General features: G+C 41.6%; 1 protein-coding gene across 1 annotated transcript in view; it reads left to right on the top strand.

The window, feature by feature from the left end:
• Positions 1-15,032, top strand: part of SCUBE2 (signal peptide, CUB domain and EGF like domain containing 2) — a 101,815-nt gene that overhangs the window by 48,296 nt on the left and 38,487 nt on the right. The window contains exons 13-16 of the mRNA XM_042782838.1: positions 99-185; positions 2,566-2,670; positions 5,332-5,487; positions 5,882-6,088. Of these exons, the coding sequence (XP_042638772.1) occupies positions 99-185; positions 2,566-2,670; positions 5,332-5,487; positions 5,882-6,088 (555 nt within the window). The remainder of the gene's footprint in view (positions 1-98; positions 186-2,565; positions 2,671-5,331; positions 5,488-5,881; positions 6,089-15,032) is intronic.

Below are 15,032 nucleotides of genomic sequence, written 5' to 3'. Positions count from 1 at the left end.
TGGTCCATGTGGAGTTGGGGTGGAGGGTGATTTGAGCTGCTCCCAGGATAGACTGTAATCTTGCTTACATGTTTGACAATCCACATTCTGTCTGTCAGGACTGCAAGAGGCCTTCTCTGTCACCTGTGGCGCTTCCTCTTCTCTCAGGAGCAAACAGCAAAAAGCAAATGACTCTGCTTTTGGGGGTAATTACCAAATCTGCGTGTTCCCTCCAGGGCTCTCTGTATTCCATGGGTTTCCTTCATGGGGCACTATTATTAGGGTACTGCTTTTGGGTGTTGGCTCTCCTCTTCCCCTCTTAATTGCTTCAATGTTCTGTGTTCATTACAGGGTGTTCTTGTCTGCAGCCCTGATACCTTAAAAACTGACTCATCATGTAACAGATATTTATGGAGTGTCCACTGTGTGCTAGGAGGTGCCATGTTTAGCCTTGGTTGGGTCATCATGTTGGCAGAAGCCCACAGAGCTCTGGTACCTTGAGATATTCTCATTCCATTGATATTGAGTCAATTCTGACTCCTAGTGCCCCTAGAAAACCTCATAGGCCCAGTAAGAAATGTGTGCCTGGGGGCACTTGGAGTTGGAGGAGACTGCCATGGGCAGAACAGGGAGCAAGGAATCTGTCTAGAGAACGGAGTCCAAACCCTTCCTGGTTTGTCAGGAGGCCTTATCCTCACAGATATGGACACCTCTGTGATTGACATGAAAACATCTAAATGAGAAATAACCTTTTTTTTAAATTTTTCAAATTTTTATTGTGATTTGGGTGAAAGTTTACAGAGCAAATTCATTTACAGTACAGTAGTTCATGCACATTTTGTTTCATGACATTGACTACAGTTCCCGCAATGTAACAGGTCTCTTTCCACTTCCTCCCTGGCAAATAACTCTTTATTTATTTATATTTTTATTGTGATTTGGGTGAAAATTTACAGAGCACACTCACTTTCCATACAGTAGTTCACATACACTTTGTCTCATGACATTGACTGCAGTTTCCCACAATGTAACAGCTCCCCTCCCACTTCCTCCCCACAGTTACCTCTTCTCTACGCCCTTCTCTCCCATGCACTCTTGCCCCCTGAGGTGTCTCCTTGTACATACACAGCCTTTCTATTCTCCAATGATTCCTGGGAAATAACTCTTAAAGTTGATTTATGTATGTAAACAAAGCTAGAGACCCAAAACAAGATACTAATGGCTCATATATATTAAGCAGTTAAAATATGCCAGCTAATATAGTACATGTATTAGTTGATTTAATCCACACAATTGATACACCCTCTGAGTCAATTTTACTGTTACTCTCACCAAACAGATAAAGAAACTGAGGCTCAGAGAGGTGAAGTAACTTACCCAAAGTTACTCAGATGAGGAATGGTGGAATAGGGATTTGAACCCAGGCAGTTTGGATCCAAAGAGCTCTGGTAGCTTAGTGCCTAAGGCACTTGACTGCTAACCAGAGGGCTGGCAGTTCAAATCCACCAGCCACTCCTCGGAAGGAAGGTTGGGCAGTCTACTTCTGTAGTAATACTGCCTCAGAAACCCAAGGAGGGTCGCTATGAGTTGGGTCCGACTTGATGGCAAAACAACAACAACAATTTGGATCCAGAGTTTTAGCCATTATCCTTCAGCCACCTCTTTTGCCTTATGTTTGAACCCAGCCAGAACAGACATCATGGTCTATTTCACCAAATCCCTCAGTGATGGTTAGTTAGAGATTTAGGCTACTTCAAGGGTGGCCCAGCAAATAACTAACAGGTATTCAGTTCATATTGTCTACCAGGCAGTAGGAGATATATATATATGTTTTTGCATTATCTTATTTAATCCTCACAACAGCTTGATAGTGTAGGGACTGTAATTATGTCCATTTTACAGATGAGGAACCTGAGGCTCAGGGACATTGAGTAACTTACTCAGCTTCTCACCACAAGTTGAAGAGCTAGAATTTGAACCCAGGTCATTGATTCCAGAGCCTTCACTCTATGGTTAAGACTGATCCTGGGAGGAGAACAGAATTTTGCATATAAGACCCTGAAAGTGGGATCCTTGCTACTTCCCAGACCCTGGGAATCCTGGCATGTTTACTGAGTGGCATCCTTGTATGGAACAGGTGACTCCTTCTGCCCTGGCCTTCTAGACATACTTATTCAGAAGAATCAGCCCTTTGGCACATTCTTCAACAGTCTTGTTCAGATTTGAGCTGGGAGACTCTGCACTTCTTTCTCAGGAAGGCACAAAGATCATTTCATCATTCATCTCACTACTGAAGCTGTTTTCAGCCCTTCCTTTGTTCTATTTGAAAGCTAGATTTCTCTCTCAAGTGGAGGAATAAATATAATTATTAAGAGATTCTTGGTGTTCCCTGTCCCAGGGTAATGGACACTCCACGACCAAAACTTTTCTTGGTCTGAGGGTTAAGAGAAGATCTGAATCAATAAGAAGCTTTGGGATGTGCAGCATGTGGTGGGACCCAGCCAATGGATAGTCTGCCATTATTCCTCTGATATTTCCATTCCTTTGCCTCTGAAGGTAATATTTCTCACTTGTTTCTTTCTGAAGATGTCGCCATCGTCAGGACAAGTGTAACCTTTAAGCTAAATGAAGGCAAGTGTAGTTTGAAAAAGGCTGAGCTGTTTCCTGAGGGTCTGCGACCAGTACTACCAGGTATGGAATCAGATGGCTGGCATACAGAGCGTGCCTGCATGTTGGGAAAGGGCCCTGTGACAAGCAAAGCTGGAAGTCCAAAGAAGGGCTGATGTCTGTCCACTGTCTCTAGCACACTTCAGATAGGATTGAACAGTTCAGATTCTCCAGAGACTCTCTTCGTTGCCTAGGACGCTGGGTAACTGGCATAATGCTTCAGAGCTTCCTTTGTGAAGTACAGTTGGTGAAAGTCTGAGAAAGCCTGTGAGTTTACAGTAATCAGTAAAGCTTAAGATGCATTTGCAGTTTGTGATCATATTGGGTTAAATTCTCTAGATTTTAAAATTTGCTTCAAATATTAGCCAAAGCAAATGAGCAAAAGTTTGGCTCAGAAAGGGTGATCTTTGGTGATTACAAAGATATAATATCCAGTTTTTCTGCTGAGAATAGTTTTTGGAGGCAGTGAATCCATTGGCCTTAGCATAACAAATACCATCCAAGTAGAACTGGCCTTATTGAAAAGAGCAGAGTCCAATACTCTTTTTCTTCCCCAGCTTATATTTCCAGCACTATTGCATAGAATAATTTTAGAGATTATTTTTCTTTTCAAAAGAAAAGGCCACTAAGTTTCTGTTAATGGTGGTGAAATAATTTGGAAAAGGCATGTGTGATGGTTGTACAATGTGATTAATGTAACCAATGTCACTGAGTTGTACATCTAAAACTTGTTGACTTGGCAAATGTTTTGTTATATATATATTTACCACAATAAAAAAATTGAGATTCATATGTTAGGAGGCTTCTTTCCCCAATTCATCTTCAAGTAAATCATTCAAACAAACATAAAGCTCACTCTAGTCATTTTTTACTTCCTATGTAAGTAACTAACCAAAATCAAGTTTGGTACCATCATTTGATAGAATATTATGCAGCCATTAATTATATGTTTTCAAATAATGCTTAATGATATAGGAAAATATTCTTGTTATAATGCCAAAAAGAAATATATGTAATATAACCCAAGTTATGTAAGAAAAAATATGGCTAGGAGAGGGAAAAAAAAAAAAAAGAAAACTCACCCTCATGCTATTATTAATAGTGGTTATATCTGGGTGGCAGGATGATAAAACCAAAAAACCAAACCCACTGCCATCAAGTCAATTCTGACTCACAGAGAACCCCATTGGGTTTCCAAGACAGTAAATCTTTATACAAGTAGATTGCCTCATCTTCCTTCTTCTATGAAGCCAGTAGTGGGTTTGAAGCACCAACCTTCTGGTTAGCAGTCAAATGCCTTAGGCACTGCACCACCAGAGCTCCTTGGGAGGATAATAGGTGACTTTATTTATTTATTTCATTTTCCAAATTCTCTAGATTGAGCATTTGAACTTTTAAATCAGGGGCAAAGGCAATGTTCAAAAATAGATTTAGTCTATAGTTGAGTTAATGATAGTATACCAGTGTTAATTTTTTAGCTTTGATAAATGTACTGAATGTAAGATGCTAATATTAGGTGAAGCTAGGTGAAGGGTCTATGGGAACTCTCTGTACTAGCTTAGAAACTTTTATGGTGGCATAGTCTAAGGCATTTGACTGCTAACCAGAAGGGTAGTGGTTCAAATCCACCAGCCACTCCTTGGAAGGAAGGTTGGGCAATCTACTTCCGTAGTTACAACCGCCTTGGAAACCCAAGGAGGGGTTTCTATGAGTTGGATCCAATTTGACGACGTGAGTTTGTTTTTTGGTTTGGTTTAAAATTATTTCAAAATAAAAAGGTGAAAAAAATATAGGCATGGGAAAATGGACAGAGGAAAAAGTTCAACATGAGCATCTGTCTAGTTTGAGATTTAAAGTAGGGCTTTGGAAAAGGTAATGTCAGAGAAGAATACAATACAGATAATACCTCAGTTCAATAAAGTAAGATTTCAAAAGACAGAAATTAGTTGTGAGGATAGCGTGTGGATCTGCTTTTTGCTTCAGGTTGACCATGATTAGCTAACAGATTCACTAATAGCCATGGAGAATAGGGAAATCTCCAAAGTCAGGGAAAGGGAGGTGCAAAACCCTACCTTACCCAACACTTTCCTTCCCATCCCATAAGCTTTCATGACATTGTTTGGTTCTGTTGATTCTTTGTCCATTAACTGCTCCTGGTTGTTTCAAAATGAGACATCACTGTTGATGTGCTTTCCAGCTTTCCCTTCGAGTTGGAATTGCTCCAAGGTCAATTTGCCTGAAAGCAAGAGTTGGTTTTCTTTCTATTCTTGTGCTCATGCCTTCTTTGAAGCTTCACCTCCTGCTTGATACATAGAAGTCCAGCTTTAAAGAAACCAACTGTGAGAACAAGTGTGCACCTTCGGACCCAGCTGTCAGCAGGAGGGAGGAATGCGAGACAGCCTCTGGTTCTTGTCTTCCACGTATGTGGCTGGTCCGTCAGGAACATGCAGCATGCAAAGAATTTTCAAGAGCTAAATTGTAAAGTTACATAGGAGGCAATCCTAGCTTTTCAAAATTAAAATGTCATCGTGCTCCAAGCTGAGAGCTTGCAACATCTTGGCATCTGGAGTTAATCATTTGGTCCCTTAAGAGTTGTTTTAATGAAATGTTTACTGAGCTCTAGCGAATGTTCAGCTGAGTGCTTTGCCAGGATTTGGCTTCCGATAATTTTGTTTCTTCATACAGAGAAGCACAGTTCAGTAAAAGAGAGCTTCCGCTTCGCAAACCTTACATGCAGCTCCGGCAAGCAAGTTCCGGGAGCCCCTGGCCGACCAAGCACCACTAAGGAAATATTTATCACTGTTGAGTTTGAGCTTGAAACTAACCAAAAGGAGGTGACAGGTTGGTTTCAAAACAGTCTTCGGTGCCAGGCTTCTCACAGCTTGCTCCTTATTTCTTTGCCTTTCACTTGTCTTCTTTCTTGGGGGAAAAGCTAGAACAACAACTACTGAAGTATCTCCTGTTTTTTTTCCCCCCACCCTCAAACTAAACTGAATTATTGGTTTGAAACCTGATGAGTTTATCTTTATAAAAACTCAACAGTACCATTTTGGTCAACAAATTTCTATTTGAATCGAGTGTTGCCCCGCCCAATATGTGCCCACTTCCAGGTCGGTCTCCCCCGTTGCATCCCACATGGAACTCCGGGTGTTAGTGCGTCCTGAAGCCTGTTTGGTCATCCTCACATGCCGCAGCCTGACTTCCTCCCCCACTGCTGTCACTCTTGTTCCTGCAGCTTCTTGTGATCTGAGCTGCATTGTAAAGCGAACAGAGAAGCGACTTCGGAAAGCCATCCGCACACTCCGAAAAGCCGCCAACAGGGAGCAGTTTCACCTCCAGCTATCAGGCATAGACCTTGAAGTGGCTAAAAAGTCTCCCAGAACATCTGAACACCAGGAAGAGTCCTGTGGATTGGGTCAGGGCCACGTGGAAAACCAATGTGGTGAGTGACCTGTTGGCTAGAATGTTCTTGCTAAAGGAACTGCCTTGAGCCCTGTAAACACAAAGGGTAACCCAAAGCAAGTCTGGCCCATGCTCCCTTCTAGGGCTCCCTCCAGGGAACACTATGGACACCATCCTTATTTGGTAAGCTGCATACTAGACTGTAAGCTTCCCAGGGGCCAAGATTGAGTCTCAATCATCTTTATGTTCCCAGCACCTGGAATAGTACCTGGCTTGTGATGGCACTCAATAAATGTTTGTTGAATTGAGGGACAAAAAGGAAGAGATACGGTTGATGAGAAGAGAGAGTGTTACCATTTACGAGTGTTAGGTATGGCGATCTTTACAGCAATGTGATTCCCTACCTGGGGCAAGTCTGCAGGTATAAGACATTCATAAATCTTCATACTCCATGATCACTATTACTCCCTTGTCATCTCCCTCTGGTCACCCACGGTGACCTTTAGCTGTGTGCAGAGGTGAGGTCAGGGGGCCACTCAGCTGCCTCAGGAGATCCCTGCGCTTCATTTGGCCCATGGCACCCACTAGTGTCTGTTCCGTGTTATGAGGGGTGTGTGTGTGTGTGTTTCAGAGTTAAATTTGAGATCTGGCACTTGAACAATATCAATTTTGTTCCTCTGATAAAGCTGGTAAGAAGATCCAGACTGGTCACCTTCAAGACTTGTTTGTCATGAGTCTCAACCTGAAAACTCTTAGAGAAAACTGGGGTCTCATTTTATAGTAACAGTGGCAGTGATTTATTGAGTTCTTATCTTACACAACGCTAAGCACTGTATGTATATGCATTATCACATTTAATTCTAACAGGAATCTTACAAGGTTGTTGTTGTTGTTATGTGCCATCGAGTCAGCCCCGACTAAGGTAGGTATTTATTATCTCTATTAATAGATGAACAAACTTAAGCCCAGACAGGCAAGTTCTCTTTCTCAAGATCACAGTACTGGTTTGACTCCAAAATCTGTGCTCTGGTCCCAAGTAAGGAGAATTTAAACAAACAGTCCCTCTCCAGCATAAACTCATGCCTTTTCTCAAGTGTTACTAGAATCTCAAGTACTGAGAAACAAAGTTTTATCTGAGGAGTAATAAAATCAGTGTTACAGAATGAACAAAACTGAGCCTAGAGTCATTTGTTCTAGAGAATTGTCAGCAATAGCCTCACAGCCCAAATCTGTTGTATGCAAAAACTTAGTAAAAACCAAATGTAACTGTCCACCAGGGTTCCAGATAGTCTAAACTTTTATTCCAACTGACTCTTTTTTTTTTTGCATTTTTTTTTTATTGTGATTTGGGTGAAGATTTACAGAGGAAATTCACTTTCCATACAGCAATTCATGTACACTTTGTCTCATGACATTGACCAGTTTACCACAGTGCAACAGCTCCCCTCCCACTTCCTCCCCATAGTTACCTCTTCCCAGTGTCCATCCCTCCATGCACTCCTGCTCCCTGAACTGTCTCCCTGTGCATAAGCAGCCCTTCTTTCTCCCATGATTGTTCTCTCCAAGGAGTGTATCTACCTGAGGTAAATGTTCAACTCATATGCCTGTCTTTTTTTTTGGCTGGAAACCACAGGGTTCAATTCCAGACCTGAAGGGCAGCTAGGGGCCATAGTCTCAGTGGTTCCACCAGGCTCCATCAGACCAGCAAACCTGCCCCCCCTTTTTTTTCCTCCAAATGATTTTGAGTTTTGTTCCACATTGTTCTTCCTCTCTATCCAGAATCTCCTACACAGATCCCCTTCCAAGTGGATGACAGTGGTAGCCGGGCACCATCTAGTTCTTCTGGTCTCATAGTCATGTAGGCTGCAAATCAGATGGTGTACCAGTTGCTAGGACTAATTGTTTCCATGAATTTTGGTTTTCTTCATTCTTCTTTGCTCTGGATGAGGAGAGACCCATTGTTGCATCTAGATGGCAGCTTGCTCCAGCTGACTCTTTTAAAAAGGGAGGGGAAAAAAAAAAAAAAAAGTATAACCAACCCAGCTGGTTGGTTGGTTCTCATTTACTATTCTAAGTGTTCTAATATTCATTCCAAAGAGGTAGGTGGTGAGGAGAGCTGGCTGTTGCTCTCCTACTTTCTGGGTGAGCAGTGCAGGCAGACTGGGCTTCCTTATGGACATTCAGAGCCAAATTGTGTCCCATTGCCACCCCTCCCCCCATTTACTGATGTGTCAGGGAGAGGCCTTGAAAGCACTTATGGCTGGTTAAGAATTCAGGAAGAACTAGTGTTGAAAGTCCTGTGGACCAACTCCCAGTATTACTAGGAGTCCCAGGCTGGGGCAAAAGGTTATACTGGGCTACTAACTAGAAGGTCGGTTCTTCAAATCCAGCCAGAGGGCCCTTGAAAGAAAGGCCTGGCATCTGCTTCTGAAAGGTCAAAGCCATGAAAATCGTATGGTGTGCATTTCTAGTCTGAAACACATGAGGTCACTGTGAGTCAGAATCAACCCAATGCAACTAGTATAGCTATTGTGGTGCATGAGTGCGTCCCTGAGATACTTGTCATTGCTAGATTAGGTTCAATGTATTTTCTAAGGAAACCGTGGGTCTTGTCTCAAGAGCTCCCTCTAGCACAAGATGAATTTTCTAGCATACATGGGACCAAATAGTTTCTACCCTGCCTGATAGCAAGGATAAAGATTTTACCATGTAGAGAAAACACCACAAGAACTACCAGTGACATCCCTTCTGGTGGGGGGGATGGGGTGTGGTGGTGTAAACAGTCAAATGGCTGAGGCACTACACCACCAGAGCTCCCAACAAAAGGTCAAACATGTTAATTAGAAAAGCATTTACCCAGCAAGCACATGGTTCCATCAAGCCACAGAGTGTGTACTGTGTGAGTCAGTGTGTGTATGTGTCTTATAGTCCTGGTCTGCTTGAGGGAGTTAGAACTTCATAGAGACCTGGATTCTGGTGTTTTCTGATGGCACAGTGTCTAAGGCATTTGACTGCTAACCAGAAGGTTGGTGGTTCAAACCCACCAGCTGCTCTGTGGAAGAAAGATTAGGCAATCTACTTCGGTAAAGATTTACTGCCTTGGAAACCCAATGGGGGTTGCTATGAGTCAGAATTGACTCAATGGCAGTGTTTTGGGGTTTTTTTTGGTAGATGATACATGCAATGGAGACAAGCCTGGGATAGTTCTTTTTGGAAATTATTGATCAGTGCTTGCAGAAAGGAATCAAAAAGAATAGTTTGAGTCACCTGGAAGGAGAGATGTTTTTCTTTCAAAATATTTTTAATTTTAAAAAGTAATATGTTTCAAATAGTATAAAAATGTATGCATGAGGTGATAAACGTTCTCCCTACAACTCTCCAATCCCACTTCCCATAAGTACTCACTGTTAACAGTTTTCTATATATTTTTTCACATCTGTCTTTATGTACATACGAAAATGAAATTTCATTTATTTATTCAATAAATATTTATTGAGCACCTACTATGTGCCAGAGACTGTTCTAGGTGCTAGAAATCCAGCAATCAAAAAGGCAAGCAAAAATTTCAGCCCTCATAGAGTTTACAGTTCTAGAGGAAGAAGACAGATGACAAACCAATAAAGAAACAAATATATTATGAAGCAGGTGGTGAAAAAGGCATGGAGAACAATTAAGCATGGAAGGGGAATAGAAAGTGTTGGGGCTAGGGGAAGGGTGAAGAGATGTGTGCTCTCCCCAAACGTAGACTATGTGAAGTGTCATTTGGGCAGAGACATAAAGGATAGGAGGAAGCAACTATGGAGATATCTAGGGAAGATAATTCCCTGAGGTATTGGAAAAGAGGCCAGAGTGACTAGAACTGAGGAAAAAGATGAGATCCGAAGGGTAGCAGAGGGACAGATTGACCACAACACCAGATTGGTTGTTGTCAAGTCTATTCCAACTCATGATGCCCCATGTGTTAGAGTATAACTGAGCTCTGTAGGGTTTTCGTGGCTACAGTCTTCATGAAGTAGATCCCCAGGCCTTGCTTTCCTTTTGGGGCTGGGTAGATTCAAACCAACAACCTTCAGGTTAGTAGTTGAGCACAAACTGTTTGCACTACCCAGGACCCTTGAAGGACAGATATATGGGGAATTATAAACCATAGCCAGAACTCTAACTTTTAATACGAGTAAGAAAGGAAGTCAACGGAAAGTTTGGACAGAGGAGTAACAGTGCTCTGACTTATGTTTTAAAAGAAAAGCTCTGACAGCTTGAGAATAGACTGTAGGTTTATGTCTGAATAAAGATATATTTTGAAAATTTATCAATATGACATGAATAGTACTATATATTGCTTTTAACTATACAGTAGATCATGGACATCTTTCCATGCTAATAGAACTGATGTATTTTAAAGTTTCCTAGTTTGGTGGCGTAGTGCCTAAGGCATTTGACTGCTAACGAGAAGGCTGGCGATTCAAACCCAGCAGCCACTCCTTGGAAGGAAGGTTGGGCAACCTACTTCCTCAGTGATACTGCCTTGGAAACCCAAGGAGGGGTCACTATGAGTCAGATTTGACTCGATGGCAGTGCGTTGCATTGTTTGCGTTTAGTCTTCATTTGTTTGAAAACACTAGTATGTATTAGCCATACCCCTATTAGTGGGCATTCAGGTTATTCCATGTTTTTCTGTTACAAACAGTGCTTCAGTAATTATCCTTTTTTATGAATGTGGCTAATATTTTTGTAGGATAGACTTGTAGACATATCATCCCTGGGCCAAAGGACACAAATATTTAACACTTTGATAGATACTGCCAAATTGTCCTCCAAAAAGAACATACCAACTCCCTCCAACATTGTATCTGAGTGTTCATTGCTAACATGAGCTATTTATTATAAGTTGTTTTAATTTTTGCAAATCTGACAAGCCAAAAATGATGCCACTTTCATTTGTTTTTCCTTGATTCTTTATTAGTAAGACTGAGAGTGCAATCATATGTCTGTGGGCATTTGTATTTCTTCTCTGAGAATATATTTTTTGTCTATTTCTCCATTGAATTGTTTGTCTTTCCGGTATCTTTTAAAAATAATTTTTAAAACCTCAAATTATATAAAAGAACATAATCACTTCTGATCAATTAAAAGCTTTCTTTCTAATAGTCATTTTTGCCTAGTAAAGTCTCATTAATTTGGCATTTGGGGACTTTGGGGACAGTCTGCTCTGCAAGTGACCTTTGTACCATCTATGATCAAGTTAGCAAGATGGCAAGAAAAAAAAAAAAAAAGAAAAGTGATTATATTCTCCAAGGAACAAATTCCTTAAGCTCCACAGTAATTCATAAAGTCCTTCATTCTAAGGTAACTGTGACATAGATTGCTAGCTATTATACTTTCATAACATCAGCTAAAAAACCAAGCCAAACTCACTGCCATTGAGTCGGATCTGACTCATGGCGACCCCTCCTTTTGTTTCCGAGGCAGAGTTGGGGCCGACTCGATGGCAAACAACAACAACAACAACAACATCACTACGAAAGTAGATTGCCCAACCTTCCTTCCAAGGAGTGGCTGGTGGGTTTGAACGGCCAGCCTTCTGGTTAGCAGTCAAGTGCCTTAGGCACTATGCCACCAGAGCGCCTAACATCAGCTGAAGGATAAATTATTTAAGAAATATACTTGCTTATTTTACACACACACACACACACACATTTATTTGTTTTAAAAAAAATATGCTGGCAATCCAGGAAATTGGCAAAGTGGAAAGTATTTTAGGCCTGGATTGAGACTAGGACAGTACAAATATTCCATTTTTAACAGTAGTAGCTTTCCTCTGCAGGGATTAAGAAAAATTAACTCAGCATTTATTGAGGTCCCACTTTGTGCCAGGCACTATTCTGTGAATATGGACTATGAAGCATGAGTCCATAATGGTCAAGGGCCCTGCTCTCATGAAGCTTCCATTCTAAAGAAGGGAGATGGACAATTTAAAAAAATAAAGAAAAAAGATGCTTGCAGACATTATAAATGCTACCAAGGTAATAAAACAAAGAGGTCTAGAGGAGAGGATGGGTTGCACTTCAGAGGGTGATCAGCAAAGGCTCTCAAAGCAGGGATATTTGAGCTGAGACTTGAGTGAAGAGGAGCCAGCCAGGCAAAGCTTCAGGAGCAAGATCAGCAAGTGCCAAGGGCCTGAGGCAGGAATGAACTGGGCATTTTCTTCTTAATCATTTCAAAATTGAGAAATTACTTGGAATGAATAGGCAGGATATTTTTTTCTGTTTTAAATGAGGAAAAAGATAAAGTCTGTATTAGCAATATAGACCAATATTATGATTTTTGTCACACATACCACATAAGAAATACTTTTAATGTAAAAAATTGTAAGATAAAATTTAGTAAAGCGTTAACATTTATTTAGCACTTACAATGTGACCAGTACTGTCCTAAGCTCTTTGTGTGTATTATCTCATTTAATCCTTTCTTCAAATTTATTTTACATCATACCCTTTTTATAGAAATGGACACAAAGGCATCAAGATGTAAGCAGTTTTCCCAATGTCACCCTGCAACTAAGTGACAGAGCCAGGATTCAAAGCCAAAGCCTATCTTCTTAACTTTCTCATTTTGAATATTCTCACTTGTCCTGTGTACAGCCTGTACCCTGTGACAATCTTACTCTTATGGCACTCATATGGAGAACCCATCCTGGGCTATCTCTATGGTGGGTGCTGAGGAGACCTGGATCAATAAGATACCATCCCTCGAGTTACACTTAACTCTCCTAGGGAAAGGTCAGAAAAGCCTTCCTAAAAGAGAAAAAGCCTAAGCTGAGTTTTGAAGGATGCATACATGATACATGAATGGGACAAGTATTCCAGGCAGAAGAACAGCTTAGGGAAATGAGAAGGAGCAAGTTGTGCATGAGAATAATTGACATTTCAGTATTACTAAGCCTTCAGTGTGGGGGCAGTGGTGGTTCAGTGGTAGAATTCTCACCTTCCATGCAGGAGACCTGGGTTCAATTCCTGGCCAATGCACCTCAAATTCACCCACCACCTGTCTGTCAGTGAAGCTTGTGTGTTGTTATGATGCTGAACAAGTCCCAGCTGAGCTTCCAGACTAAGACAGAGGAGGAAGAAAGGCCTGGCAATCTGCTTCCAAAAAATCAGCACTGAAAGGCTGATTTCATTGGGGCTGACTCAACGACAGCTCACAAGGAGGAGCCTGGAGTGCAAGCTAGGCTGGGGTGAGTGTCTAGGCTAATAGGAAGGGCATGGCCAAGTCATGGAAGACCTTAAATGTGTTGCTAAGGAGTTTCAGCTTTATCTCCTAGGTGACATGGTATCTCTGAGGATTTAATCAGGGAATGTCACCTCATACCGGTATTCTATAATGATCTTTATGACCGAAGTATAGAGAATGAATTAGAGGGAGCAGAATGAGCATTTTGGGGACTTTTGAATGCTTCAGATAAGAGATATTGAAAACATGGACTTGAGAAGAAGTGATGAATTAAAGAAACATTTAGGAGGGAAAATGAGCAGCATTTGGTGGTAAATTAGATTGGGGATAGACAAGAGAAAAGTGTTGGGATGAGCTCAGAAATTTCTGACTTGGCCTCTGACCCCAGCACCTGCTTCCCATATGTCCCTCATCTCACACAGTCCTGTTTCATATGCAAGAGGCACCAACTTGGTTGAATGGTTAGATGAATGTGATCACTGGGAAAGAAATAATCAGAAAAGATTTATAGGAAAAGCAGGGGAAAAATAGGTGCTTGAGAGAGTATGAGGAAAAAAAAAAATGAAAACTCTGATACAGAAAAGTAGGTAAAGACTTAGTAGTGAATCAAACAACACTGAGATAAATCCAAGGAGTCAAGCCAAAGAGGTTTATTAGCTGGAGAATGACATAATTAGAGAAGCACTTTAGAAATGTGGCTTGAAGGGTAAGATGTAACAGAACTGAGGCAGGAGGTAACAGAAGGCAAGGAAAATAGTTGGAAGGCTATTGCAGTAGTCCAGATAAGAGATGGTGAGACAGTGAAGGACACTCGTGTCATGGGGATGAAGAAGGAATGGACAGGTGCAGCACAACTGTTGGATGCTGCAGCTGACTGGTGGGAGGAGAGAAGTCAGAGATAACTACCGTTTGATGCCATAGTGATTGGAAGAGTAGATATTTATACAAAGAGTAAAGCCAGAGGGCTAGGAGGGACTAGGCAGGGAAGGAAAGGGCAGCATTCCCCTTGGGCAACCTGAATTTGAGAACGAACAAGACTTTCAGGCAGAGATGTCCAAGGGCTTCTGGAAGGCTAGCAAAAAGACTTCATCACTGCAGGTATGGATCAACCTTCCCAATCTCCATCTGTCTACACATGGCCTGACTTGCCTTCTGTGAAAATGGATGAACAGCCCAAGTTCTTATTTAGGGCCAGCACCCCTAGCATTGGATACCAATCCCTCTTGCCTTCTCAAGAACGTTGCTCCTGATGTTGTCTCCACCAAACCTCCATCTTGGAGGATCCTCTACTAGATCCACTGTTAGATCATTTCCAAGAGCACACAGACCTATCTTCTATCTTAAAAACAAACCCTTCACTGTCTTCATGCTTCTCTCCAGACACTGCCTCATTTTTTGCTCCCCCCACCCCCGCCAGACCAAAACTCCCTGAAAGAGTTGTCTAAACTCACTATCTTTACTTCCTCACCTCCCATTTTCTCAACTCTTGCCAATCTGCTTTTCATTCCCAGCCTCTCCACCGAAATGGCTTTCTTTTTTTTTAAGCGTTGCCAAATCTAGTTGCCAGTTCTCACTCTTCACTGTAGGCATCCTCTCAGGCACAACTGATCAGTCCTTCCTCCTGGAAACACTTTCTTCCCATGAGTTTCAGACCACCACACTTCTGATGCTCCTTCTACCTCACTGGCTACTACTCCCTCTTCAGCTTCAGTGCTGGTTCCTCCCCTGCTTTCTGATCTCTAAGCTAGATATTC

This window comes from Orycteropus afer, unplaced genomic scaffold, assembly GCF_000298275.1.
Source record: "Orycteropus afer afer isolate SDZICR_OR568_19922 unplaced genomic scaffold, OryAfe1.0 scaffold00014, whole genome shotgun sequence".
NCBI lineage: Eukaryota > Metazoa > Chordata > Mammalia > Tubulidentata > Orycteropodidae > Orycteropus > Orycteropus afer.
This window is presented reverse-complemented; position numbering and strand designations above follow the sequence as displayed.